General features: G+C 42.1%; 1 protein-coding gene across 1 annotated transcript; it reads right to left on the minus strand.

The window, feature by feature from the left end:
- Positions 1–2625: 2625 nt before the first annotated feature.
- On the minus strand, positions 2626–15137 carry polr2a (RNA polymerase II subunit A). The gene is made up of 29 exons (XM_040141556.1): positions 14810–15137; positions 13809–13941; positions 13562–13698; positions 13250–13423; positions 12844–13125; positions 12552–12713; positions 12172–12392; positions 11935–12067; positions 11671–11795; positions 11125–11335; positions 10809–11018; positions 10553–10721; positions 10282–10376; positions 9983–10186; positions 9633–9855; positions 9209–9392; positions 8736–8907; positions 8519–8624; positions 7793–7998; positions 7427–7690; positions 7007–7214; positions 6818–6918; positions 6627–6731; positions 6306–6488; positions 6003–6206; positions 5672–5858; positions 5454–5567; positions 5217–5366; positions 2626–4376 (listed from the first exon to the last, which is right to left on the minus strand). The coding sequence occupies exons 1-29, from the start codon at positions 14894–14896 to the stop codon at positions 2626–2628; spliced, it is 6501 nt and encodes a 2166-aa protein (XP_039997490.1). The 5' UTR covers positions 14897–15137.
- Between the last annotated feature and the right edge of the window lie 7334 nt (positions 15138–22471).

The raw sequence follows: 22471 nt of genomic DNA on the forward strand, positions 1-22471 counted from the left end.
AATCAATCGGTCCATCATAAGATGAAGTCTAATAAAAAGTAAAAGTACTAATGATTAAAAATGGCCATCTGCAGAATGTAGTATTATATACTGTATATGGACTATTATATTTAATTATTAAAACTAATTTGTCATTATATAAGGAGCATTTTAATGTAGCTGGTCACTTTAGATGCTGTTTAATAGTTTAATTTATGAAAATGCATCATATTATTTTTGAAGATGACCATATGTTTTGTACATAAAATCTTAACTTGCAGAGTAACTGGTAACTACAGCTGTCAAAAAAAATGTAGCGGAGTAAAAACGACCATATTTCTCTGACATGTAGTAAAGTAAGAGTATAAGGTAGCTTAAAATGCTGTAACTCCGGTTCAAGTATCTTAAAATTGTACTTAAGTCAAATATTTCCATGAATGTACTTAATATCTACCATTGTTATAATCAGTTGTTCAGGATTTATAAATGAATTTGCCACAACATATTTTAAAAAAAAAACTGGAGACTATTAATAACAACCCCATAACTACTAAATTTAGCATTTTCTTTTCTCCAAATGCTGTAAAAACTTAGCAAAACTGACATCATGTACACTTTCAGTATATCTCCTCTCAGCTGTAGTTGGGTGATAAAACAGACAAACAGATATGTAGTAAAACTTTTATTCATTTTTTTCCAAGTCAAAAAAAAAAAAAAACGAAACAGAACAAAGATACAGAGAACGAGATTACGAATCGATTTCTATACAGTGGCAATTTTAAGTTAAACCTTCCTTTGCCCAGACATGATGTCTTTCCTCTGCCTGAAACCCTGTCTCACCTCTGGACACGCACTAACCGCACACACATACACACTTTTCAGTCAGTCATTCATTCAACCTGGGAGTCCTGACCTCTTGAATTGAGCGGACAGCGAACAGTTAAGACAACAGGATTGGATGCAAGCATAGTGGACAAAAATGGCAATTAAGGGGCTTTATGGAAAGCAACAAGCTCAACCACAATATTGACTAAGTGCAATTACCAAACCTGCTTTATCTCAAAGGCCAGATGATGCACTCCTTTCAATTCAAGATGACCTTGGAAGCAATGTTTCACAAAATTAGACGAATCATTTAAACAGTTTCAGAACATAAACCGAAAAAAAAAATTACTGGTTGTATTTTATCTCCTCAGGACTCCCAGTCAGATCGGATACATTCCCCACCCTCCCCCATGATTCCCCTTGTCACAGGTACGTACACTGATAGAAAAAAGAAACACTGATTTCAGAAATGAGGATCACTTGTGGATGAAGAGGGAAGAGGGAGGAGACCAAGCTAATCAAAGAAATCCAGAAAATGCGTTGAATGATCAAATGGAAAAAGAGGGGAAAGGGAAAAAAAATGTTTCCATTGTCGTCAGGCGTACAGATGGTTCCCTAACACAGTCAAACTAGGTCAAGTCATGGGAGAAAGCACCCATATTCAAAAGAAGGTTGACAATAATGTAGTGGGTAAGGTTTTTTTTGTTGTTTTTTTTTAAATAGAGAGGCCAAAAGTGCTGTTTCTTTGGACAGTCTCTGGTTAAAAGAAAATTAACTGTTCCACTCTGTTGTGAAGAAAAACGCCAGAAGGATAAATGTTGCCCTGTGGCATCCCAAGAAGTGACGACACCAAACTGAGAACTGAACTTTTTGCCCCTCTACCTTTAACTGAAGCTATGTCACAACCTGGTGACAGCATGCAACAATTCGTACAACTGTTAGTGAAAAGAGCAGTTGCCACGATGGCAAAAACTTGGACTGCTGGGGAGAAAAAAGAGGGAGCTGAAAAAAATTAAAGTACTCCCCTCTGTCTCCTGTCCCTTCATCCACAGTATATGAACATGAGCCTCCTGCAACAAGTTTACAAAGTCACCAAAAGCAAACAAGAAAAAGCCAAAAAAAAAATTTTTAATTCTTAATTTTCCTCTATTCATATTCACACAGAATAGTAGTTAACTTTCTTTCTTAAATAAATTGAATAGTCCAAATAAACCTGTGTACACGTCAGCTATTAGAAATCGGACAAAGATTAGCAAGAAGTGGGAGGGATTCGAAAAATTTTCAACCTAAAGCTGGATTAAAATGTATTAACATGTGCTACTCATGCAAACAATGACAAAAGCAGCAACAGCAAACTAGTATCCCTTGTCCACATGTGCCCCATTTCCTCCTAGAATCAAAATTAAAGACAGAATAATCATTCTGACTATTATTTTTTTCATATAAATCTTTAAATTCCCATTGTCAAGGGAAGAACAACATCTGGAAAAGTTGTTTGTTTTTTTTTGTTTTTTTTGCTTTTGATGCACAAGTCTCCAAAATGGTAGAGGACAAGAGGATGCTGGTGGGTGTTCTCATGACATCTTTCAGGTTTTGTCCTTTGGGGTGTGAAGGAGGAAGAGGGGAGGGCGATGGGTACACACACCTATGTCGTTAATGGTGTTCAGAGTGAATTCTCCTCTCCCTGCAAGCCAGTTTCTCTCTCCTATGATGTATGTATTTATGCTGATCATCCAACTCTCTTCTTTAGACAATCTGACCCAACGGTTTGAATATATCAAACACCTAGAGCTCCATTCTTCCTTCATCCACAAAATGCCCTCAAAACTGGCAGCAACTGTAGGGTGAAGTCGGGGTGTATTTGGGGGAGGTGGGCGAGTAGGAGGGTGAGCTGGGGCTGTATGAGGGTGAAGTCGGGGTGTATTTGGGGGAGGTGGGCGAGTAGGAGGGTGAGCTGGGGCTGTATGAGGGTGAAGTCGGGGTGTATTTGGGGGAGGTGGGCGAGTAGGAGGGTGAGCTGGGGCTGTATGAGGGTGAAGTCGGGGTGTATTTGGGGGAGGTGGGCGAGTAGGAGGGTGAGCTGGGGCTGTATGAGGGTGAAGTCGGGGTGTATTTGGGGGAGGTGGGCGAGTAGGAGGGTGAGCTGGGGCTGTATGAGGGTGAAGTCGGGGTGTATTTGGGGGAGGTGGGCGAGTAGGAGGGTGAGCTGGGGCTGTATGAGGGTGAAGTCGGGGTGTATTTGGGGGAGGTGGGCGAGTAGGAGGGTGAGCTGGGGCTGTATGAGGGTGAAGTCGGGGTGTATTTGGGGGAGGTGGGCGAGTAGGAGGGTGAGCTGGGGCTGTATGAGGGTGAAGTCGGGGTGTATTTGGGGGAGGTGGGCGAGTAGGAGGGTGAGCTGGGGCTGTATGAGGGTGAAGTCGGGGTGTATTTGGGGGAGGTGGGCGAGTAGGAGGGTGAGCTGGGGCTGTAGGTGGGTGAGGTGGGGCTGTATCCAGGGGAGGTGGGGCTGTACGTGGAGCCTTTAGGACTGGTCGGCGAGTAGGTAGGAGACGTGGGTGAGTACTTGGGTGAGGTTGGGGAGTAAGTTGGGGAGGTAGGGGAGTATTTGGGGCTGGTGGGGGTGTAGGTGGGGGAGGTGGGGGAGTAGGTAGGAGAGGTGGGGCTGTATTTTGGTGTTGTGGGGGAGTAGGTGGGAGAAGTGGGCGAGTACTTCGGTGACGTTGGGGAGTACTTTGGAGAGGTAGGGGAGTACTTTGGAGAGGTTGGAGTGTACTCCGGGGAGCTTGGGCTGTATGAGGGTGAAGTCGGGGTGTATTTGGGGGAGGTGGGCGAGTAGGAGGGTGAGCTGGGGCTGTATGAGGGTGAGCTGGGTGTGTAGGTGGGTGATTGCGGCGTGTAGCGTGGACTGGAAGGGGAGTAAGACGGAGAGGTCGGGGAGTATGAGGGGGAGGTGGGAGAGTAGTTGGGGCTGGTTGGGGTGTAGTTGGGGGAGGTTGGGGAGTAAGAGGGCGATGTTGGGGAGTAGGAGGGGGAGGTGGGGGAGTAACTAGGCGAGGTGGGGGTGTAGTTCGGCGATGTAGGGCTGTAGCTCGGGCTGGTTGGTGAGTAGGAAGGAGAGGTGGGGGAGTAGGAGGGGGAAGTGGGGGAGTAAGATGGAGACGTGGGAGAATAAGAAGGCGAGGTGGGAGAGTAGCTGGGTGACGTTGGGCTGTAGCTCGGCGATGTCGGGCTGTAGCTTGGTGAGGTGGGAGAGTATGAGGGGGACGTGGGGGAGTATGAGGGGGACGTGGGGGAATATGAGGGAGACGTAGGGGAGTAGGATGGGGATGTAGGGGAGTAGGAAGGGGACGTAGGGGAGTAGGAAGGGGAAGTTGGAGAGTAACTGGGCGAAGTGGGAGAGTAGGAAGGTGATGTCGGGCTGTAGTTCGGGCTGGTGGGGGAGTAAGAGGGAGAGGTGGGGGAGTAGGAGGGTGATGTTGGGGAATAGCCAGGGCTCTGAGGGGTGTAGCCTCCAGGGGAGCGAGGCTCATAGGCCGGGGAGGTGGGTGAGTAGTTGGGTGACATGGCTCCACCTAAAGAGGAAAACAAGAGAAATGTTAAGGGGAGGGGGACTTGAGGAACGCCCCTGGGATCCAAATCCAGTCCAAATATTTCCAGAGGCAAAAAGACATACTGATAATTATGAAATACTGTACGTGTCTCAGACACAAATATAATCTGACTCTCACTGCTGGAGACTTGAGTTGAAGATAACATTAATTGAGTCATTTAAAAAGCAACTAAATCTACTGGTATAATAAAGACTCAAAGTTATTTTGTTACATACACTTTCTTCATACTCCTAATTATTAATTGTATCTTTGTTTGTCATTTTGCATCAGAGTATGGGCGAGTGCATTTTCTACAACCTTTCATAAAATGTTCTTTGTTAGAAACGCAACCCACTGGAAGCCTGACATCCAATCACCTTGTGAATTTCAGAAAGTTCGAACCTCTTACAATTTATAAAATTAATGTATTATATTCACAGGTTTGTTCAACCAGACAGTAATCTATTCATACAAGCTGAGGTAAATTTGTTTGTTTAAAATTATAATTTCCTTTAAATTCACAGAATATCTGTTTAAATCTGTTTAAATCTGTTTATTAATTTTATTGTTCAATATTTTCTTTACATATTGTAGATCTTTGATATTCTAAATATGGTTGTACATCATTTAGGCAGAGGTAAAATATAACTCATTTTGTGCTTTTTTCCCCCCTCTCCTCTTCCATTGTAATTTTTATGTTTGTCTGATTTCAGTTTGTACAAAAAATGTGTCAAATTAAAAAAAATATATATATCACCATAGTTATTATACAATAATTTTTGAACAAACTAACGTATATGAGGGATTTCTACAGCGTCTAACCTGGAGATGGAATGTATGGGCTAGCTGGTCCTGGAGATCCTGGAGACCCAGGAGTGGGGGACCAGGCCGGGGAGTAGCCTGGAGAGAAGCCACTTGCATCTGATGCTGCACTGGGAGAGAATCCTGCTGCTCCAGGGGTCATGCCGCTTCCTGGAGAGGAAAAAAAAAAAAAAGCAATTCAGTGAATGAAAAAGCACCAAAAGGAGAAGAGCCAAAGAAACCTGGGTATATACTCACCAACACTGGGGGACCAGGCACCGTATGCTGGCGTAGCTCCGGTGTTCCACGGGGTCATGGCGGGTGACATTCCACTCATGGGACTCGGCACTGTGCCAAAGAACATTCCAGTGGCTGCAAATAGGACAGAAACAGAACATAAATATCACAGCTCTTACACTATATCTACTATAAAACCCACAAATGCATTATATCCAAAAAAACATCTCTCCACTTACGTCCAGCCACGCTGATGCCAGGTATGTTTGTAGGGATCTCCATGCCGTATTTACACTTCTCAGCATCCAGCAGCAAGTCAAAGCAGCCTGTACCAGCCGGGGCGAGCTGGCCAAGCATGATGTTCTCCGACACCCCCTTCATGGGGTCACTTTCACCGTGGGACGATGCCTCCATCAACACATCCACCTTGAGAGGGGAATGCAAAAGAAAGAGGTATTGGGAAAAGGAAATACAGTTATTAAAAGTCAATTTTTTAATCAGCAGCTAAAAATAACCATAAGGTCAAAGGAGTTTCTTCTAAAATTATTCAGTTATTGACTATGTTCTCACCGTCTCCTCAAAGGAACACTTCATAAGTGGTCCCGTGTCTTGACGGTTGATGCCGTGACGTGTGATGGCCATCAGGTGACCGCGGCAGGTCATGGTGTCACAGAGCAGAGCCAAGTGACGGTAGTTGACATAGGAACCGTCGAAGGAAATGACGTGGTACAACTCCCTCTCCAGAGCCTTTCGCACAGCCTCAATTCCCAAGACCTACGTAAGAGAGAGAGCAGTAGAGGAGACAAAATGAATATCAAGGAAAACATACTGTAATTCTACTGGTGGGACAAAACCATTTTTATGCTTCTGTACCGTGAAGATCTCCACAATGTCGTTGGAGGTGGTCCTGACGGGATCCACATCCTTCTCGCTGAGCACTCTCATGAGACTCACTCCGTCTGTCTCAAGGATCCACTCCTGCAGGGCCTTGAACTCGCCGTCCTCCGTGATGATGATCTTCTTCTTATTGTCAGTCTGGGGCAAGTGCATGTACACCTGGAAGAGAGGAGTTTGACCTTTGAGTTAGAGCCACAGGCAGGTTTTTACTGATGACGAGTTGTATGATATGATGATCCTGAGGGGTAAACTACTGTAGGAATGCTACATGATTTTTTTCTGTGCTTATTCTATTACCTTGCTGATCTGCTCAATGCCTTGTAGGGTCATGTCTGTCAGCATGTTGGACTCGATGCACCTCAAGAACACATCATCATCCATTTTGTCCACCACCTCCTCATCCTAGACAAGGAAAATACAGTTATGTGTGATTAATATGATACACTACAGTGTAATTGTACTGTTACTGAACATATTTCATTACTCACCTCTTGGAACTTGTTTTCATCACTGTTCATGATTCTGATTCGCAGAACGAGCTTCTCGGCATTGTCGTCATTGAAGATACAGTTCAAATCGTCTCCAAAACCTTTGGAGACAGAGGACCGTGATGACATTAGGAAAAAGCGCTTTACTTCTGTCAAAGTACAAAATAAGTGCATGTGTCAGCAACCCACCTGCATTGATCTTCTCTGCAATCTGCTCCATAGTCAGCTTGCGATCAGTCATGTGTTTGCGGTCGAGCTCGATGCGCAGCAGCCATGGTGAAATGCGTGTCACATCAAAGTCGGGCATCTCGTAGTAGACATTCACCCACTCCTGATCCTCAGCCACCACTGTGTTCTGAGGGTTGGGGTCGTAGTAGATGGCGGTGTTGGCCGTCACCTGCGAAAAAAAATTAAAATTTTTAGTCATAGCTATAAATTAGGATGAAATTCTTGTGTTTTGATGACATTATTGGACACAGAACAGCAGAGTTAGAGGGGTTATGGATTCACCAGGGTAACACCAGAGACCACTGAAGCTTCTTTAACAGTGTTAAAAAAAAAAAAAGAACTACATAAAGAGGAACTATCCAGTGAATTTCCTTCTCTCACTTTTCTCAGCGTGGTGTGCTCCAGTCGACAGAGGATGTCCTTGGCCCTCTCAGCGTCACGTGCTGCCTGACCCAGCAGGAAAACAGTCAGCGAGGGTGTCTTGGGCCTCTTGGAGATGTTGATCAATTCCTTGAGACGAGGCACACCGAGTGTTACGTTCTTGGCCGACACGCCGGCGTAGTGGAAAGTGTTCAGGGTCATCTGAGTGGCTGGCTCTCCCAGCGACTGAGCAGCCAGCGCGCCAACCATTTCACCTGGGTGGGCCTGATAAAGGAGAGGTGGACATGGGATTAATGTAAAAAAAAACAATAAACAGACATCTTATCTTCAACGTTTAATGTTAAACTGTCAATATGTTAAACTTACAATGGACTGGTTGAACTTGGTCTCAATCTCTCCCAGCAGCCAGTCGAAAGCCTCAGTGGAAAGGCGGAACTCCTCCGTCATGCGTTTGGAGCAGAGCGTGGAGCGCAGGTGGATGTTGAAGAGCAGAGTGGCGTTCTGTTGGGCCTGTCTGCTTAGCGGGTCGTCGCCATTCACAATCACCAGCTTCTTACTCAACTCCTGAACACCTGGAGATCCAAATAGACACCCAAAGATTGAGATTTATACTACAAATTTCAGTTTCAGTATTGAAACTCATGAGTGATCTGATCTGATCTAGTGAAAAAAAATATAAAAATTAATTCACTTAAAACCTACAGTGGAAGACACTGATCTATTTCTCCCTGACAAATTTTTATTTTACTGTCATTATGATAATAAATTTGGCTGAAAGTGGTCATTCCCGCACTCTATAAGACTGTTCTGATAGGACTTTGGCTGTTGTACTTGTTGTGTAACAGGTCTGGATTTCCCAGGTGGCTTTACATGGCTTTAAGTAGCACTTGCAACCGGGCCACGAACTCTTAGCTCTAATTCTACAGCGAGTCATTTGTCAATGTGGTTCACAAAATCCTGTACCTAAAAATACGCAGTGGCAATTTTGCTAAATGCATTAACAGCCAATTTAAGAGTAAGAGAATAAGTGGCTGATGATACAGAATATGTTCAACTCTGAGGTTTGTTTGTTTGTTTTTTTTAAAAGCTTACCCTCGACCACTCTTAGAGGATTCAGGTCTGTTGGGGTCCGAGTGTTGATGCGGAAGATCTTCTGCGCGTTCCAAATCATTCTGGCCAGGTTGCATGGCAGCACCACCTGCAGGCAAGGAGAAACATTGCAGTATCGTATATATATATATTTTTTTTTCCACGTGGCAGAGCAGGAGATTCTTTAAGAGCAGAGGTGTGGACAGATGTGACCACACACCTTACTGTCCCCAGTGGGAAAAATGGCTCGAAGAATCTCCCTGTCCTCCTTCATCTTCTCAAACTCCCTCTCCAGGGAACTCTGCACATGGGCGTTGGTCAGTACATCCTTTACCACGTCTTCTTGCAGCATCCGCCTCAGTGCTCGCTCATTGGTGCAATCGAACTTGAACCTAGACAGATTAGACAAAATTAGACAAAAGTTAGGCCACTGATTATAGACAATAAACCAATCAAACAGAATATAAACATTCTTGAGTAAAGGTAAAAAGCCTGTGAGATCAATACAAATCATTTTAAAAAAAAGCCTTTTGGCCTCCAAGTCTGAATATTAGGCTAAAATGACAGTGCACCCACAACAAAAACACTGACCTTAAAAGCTTACAGCTCACTGTCGTTAAATAAATTTTTTACAAAATACAATACTTGAATTTTCTGATTGAACATATACAAGTATCTGGGTGTGTGACTTACTTCTTTTCAAAGGCCTTGTGCGATGGTTTGACTGTTGCCAGGTTTTGGAACTCGACGTTCTCTCCTGCTAGGCCGTCCTCACCGTAGCGCAGCTGGACCACCTGGTTGATGGAGTTACGCACCGTGCCATCGTATTTCACCATCACAGACTCCATAGACTTGATCAGACGACGCTGGATGTAACCTGTTGAGGTAGAACAGATTTTCCGGATTAAAAATTAACAAGGCTTTTTATGTTGGTGGAAAATCTATTTAAATGCCCTTTAGTGAGTCTAGTAATAACTAAAAAAAAATATATATATATAAAATTTAAAACAAAGACAGAAAAGAGTCACTAAAGGCACATCCCCATATATATTTATGAAAATCCCAGCTCCTGTATCTTCCTTTTTTCAGCATTTCATACCCAGATGCCTGGACTCACCAGTCTCAGCTGTCTTGACAGCTGTGTCAATCAGACCCTCTCTGCCTCCCATGGCGTGAAAGAAGAACTCTGTTGGTGTCAGGCCAGCCAGGTAGGAGTTCTCCACAAAGCCTCTGCTCTCAGGACCGTAATCATCTTTGATGAAGTGAGGCAGCGTGCGGTGTTTGAAGCCAAAGGGGATTCGTTTACCCTCCACGTTCTGTTGCCCCACCACAGCAATAACCTAAATAAGGAGAGAAGATCGGGGGTAAAGGGACTGTCAAGATATGTAAACTCTTCAATTGTATTCTTTTAAATAGAAATCTAATTGATCTATTGTAAGGTAAAGATAGTTAGATTGACCCTCTTACCTGTGAGATGTTAATCTTTGAACCCTTAGAACCAGCCACCACCATGGACTTGAAGTTGTTGTACTCAGACAGAGACTTCTGGGCAGAGGATCCTGTTTTGTCACGAGCATCGTTGAGGATACGATTCACCTGGTTCTCAAAGGTCTGCCTCAGTGTGTTACCAGGGGTTGGCTCTAGCTCGTTGTTGTGGGCTTTCTCAATGACCTGGGAGGGAAAAAGGAAAGGGAAAAACTAACATTTCTGTACTAAAGTTCCCCTGAAAATCTGTCCTAAAAACTGTTGAAATACTTTGTGCTTACTTCTATCACATCCTGTTTGGCTTTCTTGATGGTATTCTGGATGTCAAGGTATGTCTTGGCATCAGCAATGGAGTCACCAATACCAATGGAATGACCTGAGGAAGATATGAAGATCAAACTTGTAAATAAGACAAAATGATGGCAAAGAATATAAAAGGTTAATTGCAAAAACACTAAACCCCAGTTTTGGAGAAAATATAATCACTTAATAATCATTCAATACCACTATAATACAGCAATAACGTTATATTTACTTTTATTGTTCTCTTACCTTCAATGAGCAGCCAGTTGTTGACCACAGTCTGAATGTTGGAGTAGAAGAGTCTGGTGATGTCGTGGCCCATCTCCAGGTAGGAGATGTGGACGAGGGAGCCAGCTGAGGTTCCAAGAGACTTCTTACACAGGATGCCCATGATCAACTCACCGTTCTCCACTATGACCTACGTAAATGAGTTGAATGTGAGGTTGCTTGCGTTGTAAATAATTTTCGTTTGATTATCTATACTTAATTAATCAGGGCTTTGTACCTTGGTGTCCCCAGGTGAGATGTGTTTGTAAGGACCACTGTCCTCATCGTCAGGGTGAGTGCTGTGTGTGCGGATGACGTTGATGTGTCCGGGAATGATGAGACTGAAGATCTGCTTGCCTGTCCACAGAGGACGGGGCTTGAGGATGGCTGGTTGAGGCATTTTCCCATCCCAGGTTGACAGGAACATGAGGAGGTTCATGACTTCCCCCTGTGCACATTGGGTGGAAAGACGATGAAATTTAAGACCCTGACAGAATACCGGAAACCAGCACTATTCATGAGGTTAATGTCTGATATGCCAACAGTCTCTTTACCCTCTCTAAGAAGACATCCCTCTTGGTGAATTTGCGCACAGCTGTGAGGGTGTCCTGCACAATACCCATGACGGGCCTGTTGGACTGGGGTGTAACAATCATACGTGGCACCATGGCCAGCTCCTGAATCTCTGCCCTTGTCTCAAGGGACTGAGGCAGGTGGAGGTTCATCTCATCCCCGTCAAAGTCAGCATTGTATGGTGTTGTGACACTGGCAGGAGAAGAGAGGATGGGATGTTAGAGCTGCTAAACCACATTTGTAACTTTGTAACTCTTATTACAGCCAAGAATTTGCATTAAGACCAAATAACTACAGTCCAAAAAATGCTAAAACATTATAAACAAGTTTCAGACATCTAAATAAAATTGAAGACATGGGCATGTATTCACAACAAATCCTGTCTTTATTTATAATTACCTGGCTAGTATGCAAAATTCTTAGGGCTGTGCTTAAGTATTAAATAAATTATTTCTTTGATAAGTCACAGCTTGTGACAAAGGAAACACATTTATAAAAGCCAGTGAGGTTTGGTTTTCATTTGATACCTGAGGTTGAGTCGAAATGTGGACCAGGGCAGAATCCGAACCCTGTGCCCCATCATGGACATTTTATGTAGTGTAGGCTGTCGGTTGAAGATGACGATGTCACCATCACACATGTGTCTCTCCACCTAAACAGAGAATAAATAAATAAAATATTAAAAAAAAAAAAAATCTGTTTAATCAGAATTAAAATAAAATATTTTAAATCATCATAATTCCTATTAATACACATAGCTGTTGAACGACTTATATTTTTAAAAATCTTGCCTTGTAGCCAATCTGCAGATGAAGGTCACTTGGTTTGGGATGGAATCGCAGGTCAATTCTGTCTCCATTGTCGCGGATGATGTATTTGGCTCCTGGATACTGGCTATTGCCTCTTCGCACCAGCTCTTGCAATCTGATAAAAGTCATCAGTATAAATTAGATGACATCAAATTTAACACAAAAAAAAATATCTATTTCTATGTATATAAGTTTAATTAGGTAACTACTCTGGTGCACCTGTCAATGTTAAAGGGGGTGACAATTTCTGGGAAGGTCATATTGGCTGCAATGGACCGAGGTACGCCCACTTGGTCGATTTGCAGGTTGGGGTCTGGGGTGATGACAGTTCGGGCTGAGAAGTCCACACGCTTGCCCATCAGGTTGCCTCGGACTCGCCCTTCCTTTCCCTTTAGTCGTTGTTTTATGGATTTGAGAGGGCGGCCGGATTTTTGCATTGCCTGAGAAAAGAAAACATGGATTAAAATTTAAGCATCATAAAAATATTGTGCAAAATTGATATGCAGAAAATTGCGACAGCCACTGTGACTGAGCACACATTAGCATGGTCTGGTCGATATCTAATTGTATATTGAAGGCACTTTGAAGTGCTCACATACCCTTGGCAGGCCTGGCAATTCATTGTCCACCATCGTGGCTACATGAAACTGAAGCAGCTTCACATCCTCAGCTATGACATGAGCTGCTGCACCACTCTGTTCGTTCCTTCTCAGTTGGTTGTTGATCTTAACAATATCAGCCAGCTTGTGGGTCAAGTCATCCTTTACAACAGAAGTTAATGTTATCCTCAGATGTAGATCTCTTTTTAACACAGCTTAAAAACATGCAGGGACAAAAATAAATGTAGTTTAACGACGCAATAAATATTAGTCTGGAGTCATATTGTCTTACCTGGTTGCGAGCAGATCCCTGCATGACTACAGCAGGCCTCACAGCCAGTGGAGGCACAGGCAACACAGTTACAATCATCCATTCAGGCCGGGCGAACTTGGGGTCCATGCCCAAGATGATGTCCTCTTCATCTGAGATGCGCTTAAAGATCTCATGTACACGTTCAGGACTCAGCAGGATTTTCTTCTCCTGCGAATCCTCATTAACGTGCTTCCACTCAGCATAGAGCTCCAAGCCACAGCGTCTGATACGTGGCTGGTAGCGCCCACAGCCACCGTGACCCTGCGTAGGTGACAATGCCAGAAGTTAAAGTGAGAGTATGAGAAGGAAAATAGGTTGAGCAGGGCCATGAATGTTGAGAGCTGAAATGCACATTAACTATGACAAAAAAAATCCATCCAAATACCTTCTCCTTGGTAATGTCCTCCTCTGTCTCCTGCTGTTCCATTCCAAATTTGTTATCCATTTCCTCCCCTCCTTCACATATATTTTTTCCTTTGCACAGCTCGTACACATGTGTCAAACGCTTTCTGGGCTGCCCTTTGGATTTTCCCAGGATGTCTTTGATCTTTGGATTGTTCTAGAGGTAACAGCAATGGGAACAAATTAAACAACAAAACTACAAACGCTCTGAAATATAAAAGAGTATTGATACATTTATTATAAAAGATTAGTGGATTTTTAACATTATGTACTGTAATATGCTGAATATATTTACCGAATCCACTAAAAGCTTGGAGCAAAAAAAGCAGACACATCGGAGAACCTTCATTATTTTTGTTATGAAGCCGACATGGAAAACTGGCTTTGCCAGTTCTATATGCCCAAAGTGGCCTGGACATTCTGTCATGTTGCCTGAGGAAACAAAAGCCATGTAAATAACATTAAGTCATGACATCAGATGGGGACAGCAGTCAATTGATCAATAACATATTTTAGCATAAAATGCTAACATTACACTGTACCTGCACATGTCTGACATCTTCCAGTTCTTTCTATGACACCTTGTCTGGGGTCCATAAGGCCACCGAGTTTAGGACGTCCTCCTTCTGTTGTTTCAGGGTATTTGATTCCCCCTTCTGTAACCGACATCCGTTTCTGGGGAGAAAAACAGCATATATACATAAGTTGATGCTACAGTAACCAGCCGTTGATCATGTACCATCAGTGCTAGGATATACATTTCCATGCCTCGTATAAGTCAGTCATAAAAACTAATTTTCTATAAGGATTCATCATCACTAGTGATGAAATCTAAATTTCCATAAATAAAGTGTTTAACCAATGTTTTTTTTTTTAATCACTTCAATTAACATATGAGAAAATCAAAACGTAAATAAATCAGTTTGCCAAATGACTACTATATTTGAATGGAAAATTTGTAAACCGTAACTTCTATGATATAAACCTTTATATTAAATTACATACAAATGCAAAAATTAAATAAACAAATATTCCTTCATATATTATACCTGCTAAACTCCCAACCTTACGTTAAAAAAAAACATGCATATCTGACTTTGTTTCAGTTACCCTTTATTCATTTATTGTGAAATAACAGACCAATGCGTACAATGCGGTCAGTGGTAAAAACCAAACACGCTGTGTCCATAACAAATAGCTATAAGTAACCAAATTCTTCACTTGCCAGTGGGATTAAATGTTACATTACACTGATAAAAAGGGGCTTTAATTCATGTGATAGCATGGATCCTGTTTGATAATGTTGTGCTTTAAGTTTTTTTTCAAACTTCCTGCAACATGCTAGTTAGCACAAGCTCCACCAGCCTGACACAGCTAGCTAGGCTAGGCTAACAGCAACAGCAAGCATTTTCCGTTGTAAACAGAACCATGTCTTTTCCATATATTTTAAACTACAAGATTAGTCAAGAAACGGTAAGAGTAGTGTGTGATCTGCCAGAGAATTAATAAAAAAAAATCCCAACTCCCCAAAAAGAAAACCTACAAGCTCATCTGGGCTGATGATGCCGAATTGAACTCTCTTGATCGTGCGCAATGGGCATGCGCTGTCGCCGGAGGGCGGTCCGTGCATCCTGTCTATTCAAAGAGACGCGTCCTTCCTCGGCACGCCGCTTTGTGAGCAGGAACAGCCTTTAAATTGTCACCACGACTCTGGTCAGGCCGCCAACGGTGACCGGAAAGTCTCCGAAGGCGAAATCCCAGGGACCTCTCCTGTCGGTTGCCTTTATGGCCGGATTATTTATGTTTTGGTCCTAAGTATTCTGGCCACCGACTACTCCCCTCCCTTTTCCTGATCTACACTCTGGAGCGCTCTAAGCGCTTCTGAGTGTGAAGCGCACCAACGCTTGTTTATATAGACTGAACGCTTACTACGGGGTTGCACACTCAAAAAGACAGGGACTGACTCTTCGGAAGGTGGGACATGGATCTCTGTAGTAAAACGCTCATTGGCCATTCAAGGCAGTTACATGAATAACTAATTTTATCATACGTACAGCCAATAAGAGTGCACGTTTATTTTTTCAACGAATCAAAATAAAAGGCGGGCGTTGATTTAGTCTGAACTCATCCCTATTGGCTTTATTAAAGCAGAATAGGCGGCGCAGAGTATATTTTGCATCTAAAATATGAATATTCATATAAAATGGTCTAGATTTGTCCGTCCTGTTATTAATATTGAGTAGTAGAAACGGGAACACCAATGGCTACAAAGAAATGAACCTACTTAGAATAATTTCAACAAAACCCACCCCGTTTCCGATATTTGCCGAATGTGGCCGATGTGAATTTCTTCCCTCAGAGCAAAAATAAAAAAAATCTCTGTTGTCCCGTTCGTCTCGCTCTGGATCAGCCTGGGCTCTAAGAAAAGAGGCTCAGGGCTGAGGCCTGTTAAGATTTTTGATGAAACTGGAAAATTGTCGAAATACATGATATTTTTATCTTGAAACACTGTATAATGGATTATTTTTCGAGCTATTTTAGAAACGTATCGACGTACCGGCTTTTCGTCCTGTGAATTTTTGGATCTCTGGGACTTTGTTGCAAGCCTCGGGCTCACCCACAAACGATGGCCGGCCAGTGGACTGGATTTTCCGTACGGCCTGAAGGAAAGTCCGGGGGAAGCCTTAAGTTTTCATTCAACGTTTGTTGTTCAACTGTTTTGAACTATTTTTACATATACATGTCCTGTGTTTGATTAATATCGAATTATATTGTTCAGTTGTTCTTACGTTTTTAATATTTTGTTAAAAAGTGAAACTTTGTCGTAGGCCACTTTTCGAAAGCAATCTGAAATGCCGTGGTTTTGGCGGTTAAGTAATATTAGTTCGCTACGTATTTAATTGACTACTGATTTTAATTACTCAAAAGTGTGATTATTATTGATCATTTACAAGACATCTGACTTATATTTTTAAATACCAACGTTCAAATTTTGTTCTCGGCAATGCAGCTGTTGATGTGGTTAGCTTAACGTAGGACTACTTCGCCAACGACGGTATGTTCCTCTGCTGTTTGTCTGCTATTTTACACATTCTTAGCATTTATTGTGTATAACTAATTGCAGTTTTGATAGCGTTGTATAATGGGATTAAGGAATTATACCCCCAGAATATATATTTCATGCAAGTAGCCTGATGGTTTAGGCTTAGACGTTGTGGGACAAAACGCTCAGTTAGCTGCTTAATTATTAGCTTATTAAATTCCTGGTTTTGCGAGCGAGCTTTTGTTTTAGTGTTGAGACTTTGATGGGTAGGTATTGTTGTCAATGGTAATGGGGTTACTTATTGGATTACAACGTTACTTTTTAAGACTAAAATAAAGGCTATTACAGCTAGCATAACGTTACTTGTACTCCACTTAGTGTTCAACATGGCGGTGTTTGACGATATGCTTCTTGTTGTGAAAAAGATGGAGTCTGGAATATTCTTGTAGGCTAACTAGACTAGCCAAAGAGCTGCGCATTTTCAAAAAACGTTGAGCTGCCTGACATAATGAGAAACCGCGCAGTTGGTGTTTTATCTTATAGCGTGGTAGGGATAACAGTGTTGAAACTGCTTGTAAGCTTGCTAGCCAGTATTTCAGTGGTCTTGACTCTTCGTCGGTGTCCAAAGGTGAAGCCATTTTGCTAGCTAACTACGTGCATATTGGTCTGTTGCTGGAAGAATAAGCTTGCTGTATAGTCAGTAAGCGGTTATAAACAGTAGTTTAAGTAGCGATAGTTTAAGTATTATTCTTGCCTTCAGAGACAAAGAAATGGCATTAGCTTGTTACACAATAGATTTATCCGGTTAGCTGTCGCTAGTTGTACCCAAGGGAAGGGGAGAAGTAACGTTTGGCTACTGCTGATGACTATCGAAATGTCCAAAAGCAAAACGGTACACTGTTAATGTAAGGTCCTTTGAGAGCCATACATCTTCGTTGTCCCATTCAAGCAGCGATAAGGTATGTGTTTAATAAGCTTAAATATGTTTGTGTTGATCCTTTGTGTATTTTGTCTTCATACAGTAAAAGGAAGTGGAAGTAAACGCTAGACACAGTGGTTGAACCACCTCTGAATATCTCCGTGCTATGATTACATAATTTCAATCTGGTGTAGATTTTATCACATGTAATGACTGTAACAGTGCTCAAAAGAAAATTTTGTCAGGTTATGTTTTAATTCTTACTGCCTTTTTGTTTAAATAAAGACACTGAACCAACATGATGGACTGGGTTGATTTATTCTTTGGGGAATTATTCCAAGTTTATTTCACATAATTGAATTCATGTTAATACATAACAGTCATGGTATAGCTGCTGAGTGGGATTGCTTAGTGTTTCTGTGCTGCTGCCAGCATGAACATGCCTCTCTGCCATCATCTCTTTTTGGCAGGTCCAGCAGAGGATAGCATCATTCAAACCCAGAAGCAAGGATAGATGCCACATCTGCAGTATACTTATGGAGTCAAACCACGTTTTGAGTTATTTTAATAAACTGCAAAAAGTCGCATGCATGCCAGGTTTGAAAAGCATAGAGGAATGTGACAGTAAATCACTTTGTTCACCATGTGCCATGCAATACCATGACTATACAAAGGATTCATTATTGACCGGTTGGCTCCCTCCTGTGGCTCATACTGAGAATGATCAGCATTGCAAAGATATTGCACAACCACATTTTCAATGCGGAAGCGGGTCCCACGAGGCTGTCAAACGTGCCCCCTCTACTGCTCCAAGGAGGTTAGTGCATAGAGGCTTAAGAGTTGGCAGGTATGTAGTTTTTTAGGAATTTAACCAATGTCTTTAATAGTTGTCTGATTATTACAGCGCTGTAATAATCTTAATGTATACTTTTACAAAGTAATTACTTCCCCATTTTGTGCATTTAGGGACTACGAGTAAAACTGATACGGATCAGTATGGGGAGTGCTTGTATTCAGTACAAGTAACGCAAACTGCACAGATTGCCAGAGCGAAAAAAACAATACTCAAAGCTGACTTTAGACTGATGTAATTATTCATTGTAGTGTAAATTAACCAACATTTACTCAAGTACTATTAGTAAGTAATAAGTAGGTACTTGTATTTGTCTATTTATACTTTGACTCCACTACATTTCAGAGGAAATATAATTTAGTCCACCAGATTTATCTGACAGCAGTTGTTACTACTTTGTATATTTAGATTTCACATGTAAAACATGATCATTCTCTCTTATATGATCTGTTACAGAGAGACATACTTAACATTATATAAAGATACTGAGAATTTGCTCAACCTTTTATGACTGTAAAATGCTGCTTACATATTATTACATTGATAATAATCAATTAACGACATATGTAATGTAACGCTCTAAAAGGAGCCATTTTCTGTAATAAATTTTAATTTCTGATACTTGTGAGTATCTTTTGCTAGTCATTCATATGTACTTAAGCTTGAGTGACGATTTGAATGCAAAACTTGTTGCTTTGGGGTTTTTTATTTTTATTCTAATTGATTTGAAAAACAATTAAAAAGTGGTTAAAAACTCGTTAATCCAAGTCTGTGAAACTGCTACCATTAGGTCTTACCGAAGAGTGGCTGATGGTTTTGGAAGTTGGAAATGTACTCCATCATCTGGGTGGGTTGCTATTGGTTGTTGACAATGGTTTGCTCTCTTAGAGCACCCGTCACAGTAATGTGGTGTTGTTAAAAAAAAAAAAAAAAGTGTTCGGTCAGACTATAATTCAGTATAAGCTTGTATTTTTACCTCGGCAGTTCGTATATTTACATATATATATATACATCTAGTGCATGTGTTTGTCTTCCAGAGGCATGAATTCCTGCAAAGGGTGAGGATTCATGTATCTCGGGGGAGCTCTTGTCTGATGATGTCAGAGCCTGACCGCTTATGTGTATTTTCAGGGGTTGGTGGGGAGTTGGGCAAAGGGGGAGCTTTGTAACAATAAAGTAGGTGAACCAGAAGGGAAGGAGAAATAGACAAGCAGATGCAAAGCATGGTGGGAGGAGCAGACTATTTATTCTTCAAAGTTATTTACAATCAAAAAGCCCAAACTATAACTGGACTTTAGTTACTTTAGAAAAACAGAAGCATAATGAGCTGTATTCAGCTACTGAGCGATTGCACCTGAAGCACAATCCATCAAAGAATACACTCATATACTACACAATTCAGTCACTGTTTGTGAGCATGGAGAACTTTCTCCAAAAAAATAAACCCAAGACAACATGTTGTTTAAGCTGGGATGCTGTTCTTTGGATAAAATGTCCCTGCTGACCAGAAAATAGAGATTTTGTGGGTCTTAGTAAAATTTGTGAATCAGTTTTTGGACACTTCATGGTGTAAAACTAACCAGTCCCAATCTACAGTAGTGGCTTGATTCTTAAAATCAAAAAATACACAAAAAGCTGGTAGGAAATTTGTTGACTCACGGCGGCTTTGTTTCTAGTTCCTGTGCGCATAATTAAAGTGAATAGCCCATTATTGTATGAACAAGGAAAAAAATCTGTCTTAAGTTGTATTTCCCCTTAAGTTATGCACCAGGATGTTGTTTTGTAATAAAAATGGGTGACGCAGGGTCAGAGGCATGCTCTCTCTGAGAGCCCATTGGAACAGGCCAGCCCATTTCTGTCCGTAAGAGAATGTCCTGTTCTTTGGGTGTTTGTTTTGGCTGATGTCAGCCCCTGCCAAGCGTCTTCATCTTTCTTTTATCCTTCCTTTTGTCATCCACACACTCTTTCAAGCCTTCCAAGTTCTCATCTTCTGTCTCTTACATAGGATTCTCTTCATGCGGCTCATTTGCAGAAAATAGTAGACAGAAGTAGGAATGTTAAGTCACCTAGTATTTGACTCAGAGGACACACCAGAGCTTTGCAGGAGCTGTAGGTTTGGTTCAGGTTCTTTCAGTCTCTTCCTGGAACTATCTGGGTGCTAAATTAATTGCTGTTGATCCCACCTCGCGTTGCAATCGGCTTAGTGCTAATCTGGGCTTCTCACAGTGCAGCCAAGTCTCGTCTGGGCAACGCTGCTGCACTGAGCTGTCCACTGCTCTCTTCTCCCAAGGTCTTGACCTCTGGCACTGTTTTTCAGGCTCTCCTTTGCCATACATCCTATTTTTCACTAACATTCTCCTCTTACTTAAGAGCTCCATTTCCTTACTGTGAATCAACTTGGCCTTTCTCTTTTCTGTATAGTTCACCCCTCTACTCACATGATTGCTTTTTCTCCCTCACAGAAACGTCTCCCTAGTTGATCCTCCCTCTTATGCTCGAACCTTTTTCATAATTTCTCTCACACCCTCCTCTTGTTCTCTCATTTGCTCCATTCCCTTCATCCCTCTCTCTGGCACACTGTGGCCACAGGCTGCCTGCAGTGGCTCTCTCCTGGCTGTACCACTCGCTTTGCCTCTTTTTCTCTTTTCTCACTTTTTTGAGTTTAGTTTCTCTTCTCTGCTGCTGTTGTGTTCCCCCTGGCATGGTGCCATTGCCTCTGACCATCTGCCTCACTTTCTTTTTTCCCTGTTCCCTCGTTACTGCTTCCTTTTCCTTTTCTTTTGATGTCAGCGCAGCTAGTAGTGATTTATTATTTTATTTTTGATCACAGGATAAGTTAACCTCTTGTTGTCATTGCTCAAACACTCTTTGTATCTTTCTTTTGCTTTGTGTTTGTTAGACTATCTGAGTTCCCTGTGTTTCCGGTAGGTTCTGATTGAAGTGTCTGTGTGCTATTTAAAGAGGCATTCGGAGAAGCAGGGTTGTTTACAGTGCCCTCAAAATGCAGGCTGTCTAGAAACAGGATGTACCATTGCCCCGAAGCGCAGCAGCACACAGCATCAGCCAACATGCAGCCACTTCCTCCTCCGCCTCATGGCTGAACAGAGGCTTCAGCAAAACAACCCTCACGCTTATCGGAGAATTATGCACCCCTCCCCTGTCGCTGCCCGTCCTCCTGAATGGCGCACATACAGTACACAGCAAGCTTTTCACCCCTCCACCATGTCTTATCTCGCTTTCTCCCATTCTCTTGTGCCTATAGCCCCCCCCCGAATGTCTGTCTTCGCCAGTATAGCATGCCTGAGTAGCTGCCTGGAGATGAAGGAGCTAATTAATTTGATTTAGCTGTTCCCTCTCTCTGGCAGTGGAAAAAACAACCGTCCTTCCCCCCTCCCTCCTCAACACCGTATCAGGCACCCCTCCCAGATGATTTTCCACCTATCCTTTCGAGTCTCCTTTGGCAATGTCCACACTACAAACTCTCTCTTCCTCTTCTTTTTTGCTTATTTCTTTCCTGTTACACAACCATATTTTGCCAGCAGTTTATTGCGTATCGAACTGATTGTAACTTGTATGCCAACTGTAACTCTCTTGTGTGGCCTACACCCATCTACTTCGTTTTTTTTTTAGCATTTTTTCTCTTGTGTGCAGGCCTGTCAGACTTCAGGCGATGAAACAACATTTCTGTCATCTTATACTCTGATGGATCCGCCCATTGAGTTATATATTAAACAAGTCTAGCCCAACTGTAACTGTTTAACATCACTTGTCAACATAATTCTATGAATCCTTCCTGTGCTTTCATCCTGTGTATGAGACATACTCTGAAATTTGCAGCGTGCAGGTTTTGGAGGTCTGCTCAGGATAGCCTCTGAGTGATGTGTGTGTTTTAGTCCTTCGGTGTTGTCTTGCAGGCAAGGGGTGGTGCAGTGTTCAAGTCACTAGTTGCTGAAACCAGAAAGTTTCAGGAATTTCAGCTTTTTAAGTTTCTGCTCTACTGAAGCTTAAAAAGCTCAGAATGCCTGAACGTTTTTTTCAGATAACACTCAGCTGCTGTCGAAATGTAGTGTGTGTTTAATGTAGCACTTTGTACGAAAGGTAACAGAGGACACGGGTAAAGATTTTACTCTTCCATTTTCATATTGTGACAGGAAAATTATTTTGGCTTGTGACGCCCTAAATTGAAGCAACGTCTACTTGCCTCGTCACCGGTTGTATTAATAGTATTAATCTGTTCAACCAAAGAGGGATTTTTTTTCCTTGTTTTATCTGGATAATCTTTACTGAGTATTGTAGAAGTAAAATTATCCAGTAATTCACAGGAAGAAAAGATTGCGATCTTAGTCTGTCAATCATCTCACAACCCCCTCAGATTTATCTTTTGACCCCT

The sequence above is a fragment of the Xiphias gladius genome, chromosome 12 (assembly GCF_016859285.1).
Source record: "Xiphias gladius isolate SHS-SW01 ecotype Sanya breed wild chromosome 12, ASM1685928v1, whole genome shotgun sequence".
In the NCBI taxonomy this organism is placed as follows: Eukaryota; Metazoa; Chordata; class Actinopteri; order Istiophoriformes; family Xiphiidae; genus Xiphias; species Xiphias gladius.

Excerpts from the sequence above, each read along its gene's own strand:
- polr2a (XM_040141556.1), bottom strand. The coding sequence starts at position 14,896 with ATGCACGGACCGCCCTCCGGCGACAGCGCATGCCCATTGCGCACGATC. Across the intron at positions 13,699-13,808 it reads AAGATGTCAGACATGTGCAG|GCAACATGACAGAATGTCCA; the intron begins GTACAGTGTAAT and ends TTGTTTCCTCAG. Across the intron at positions 7,999-8,518 it reads TCCTCTAAGAGTGGTCGAGG|GTGTTCAGGAGTTGAGTAAG; the intron begins GTAAGCTTTTAA and ends TTGGATCTCCAG.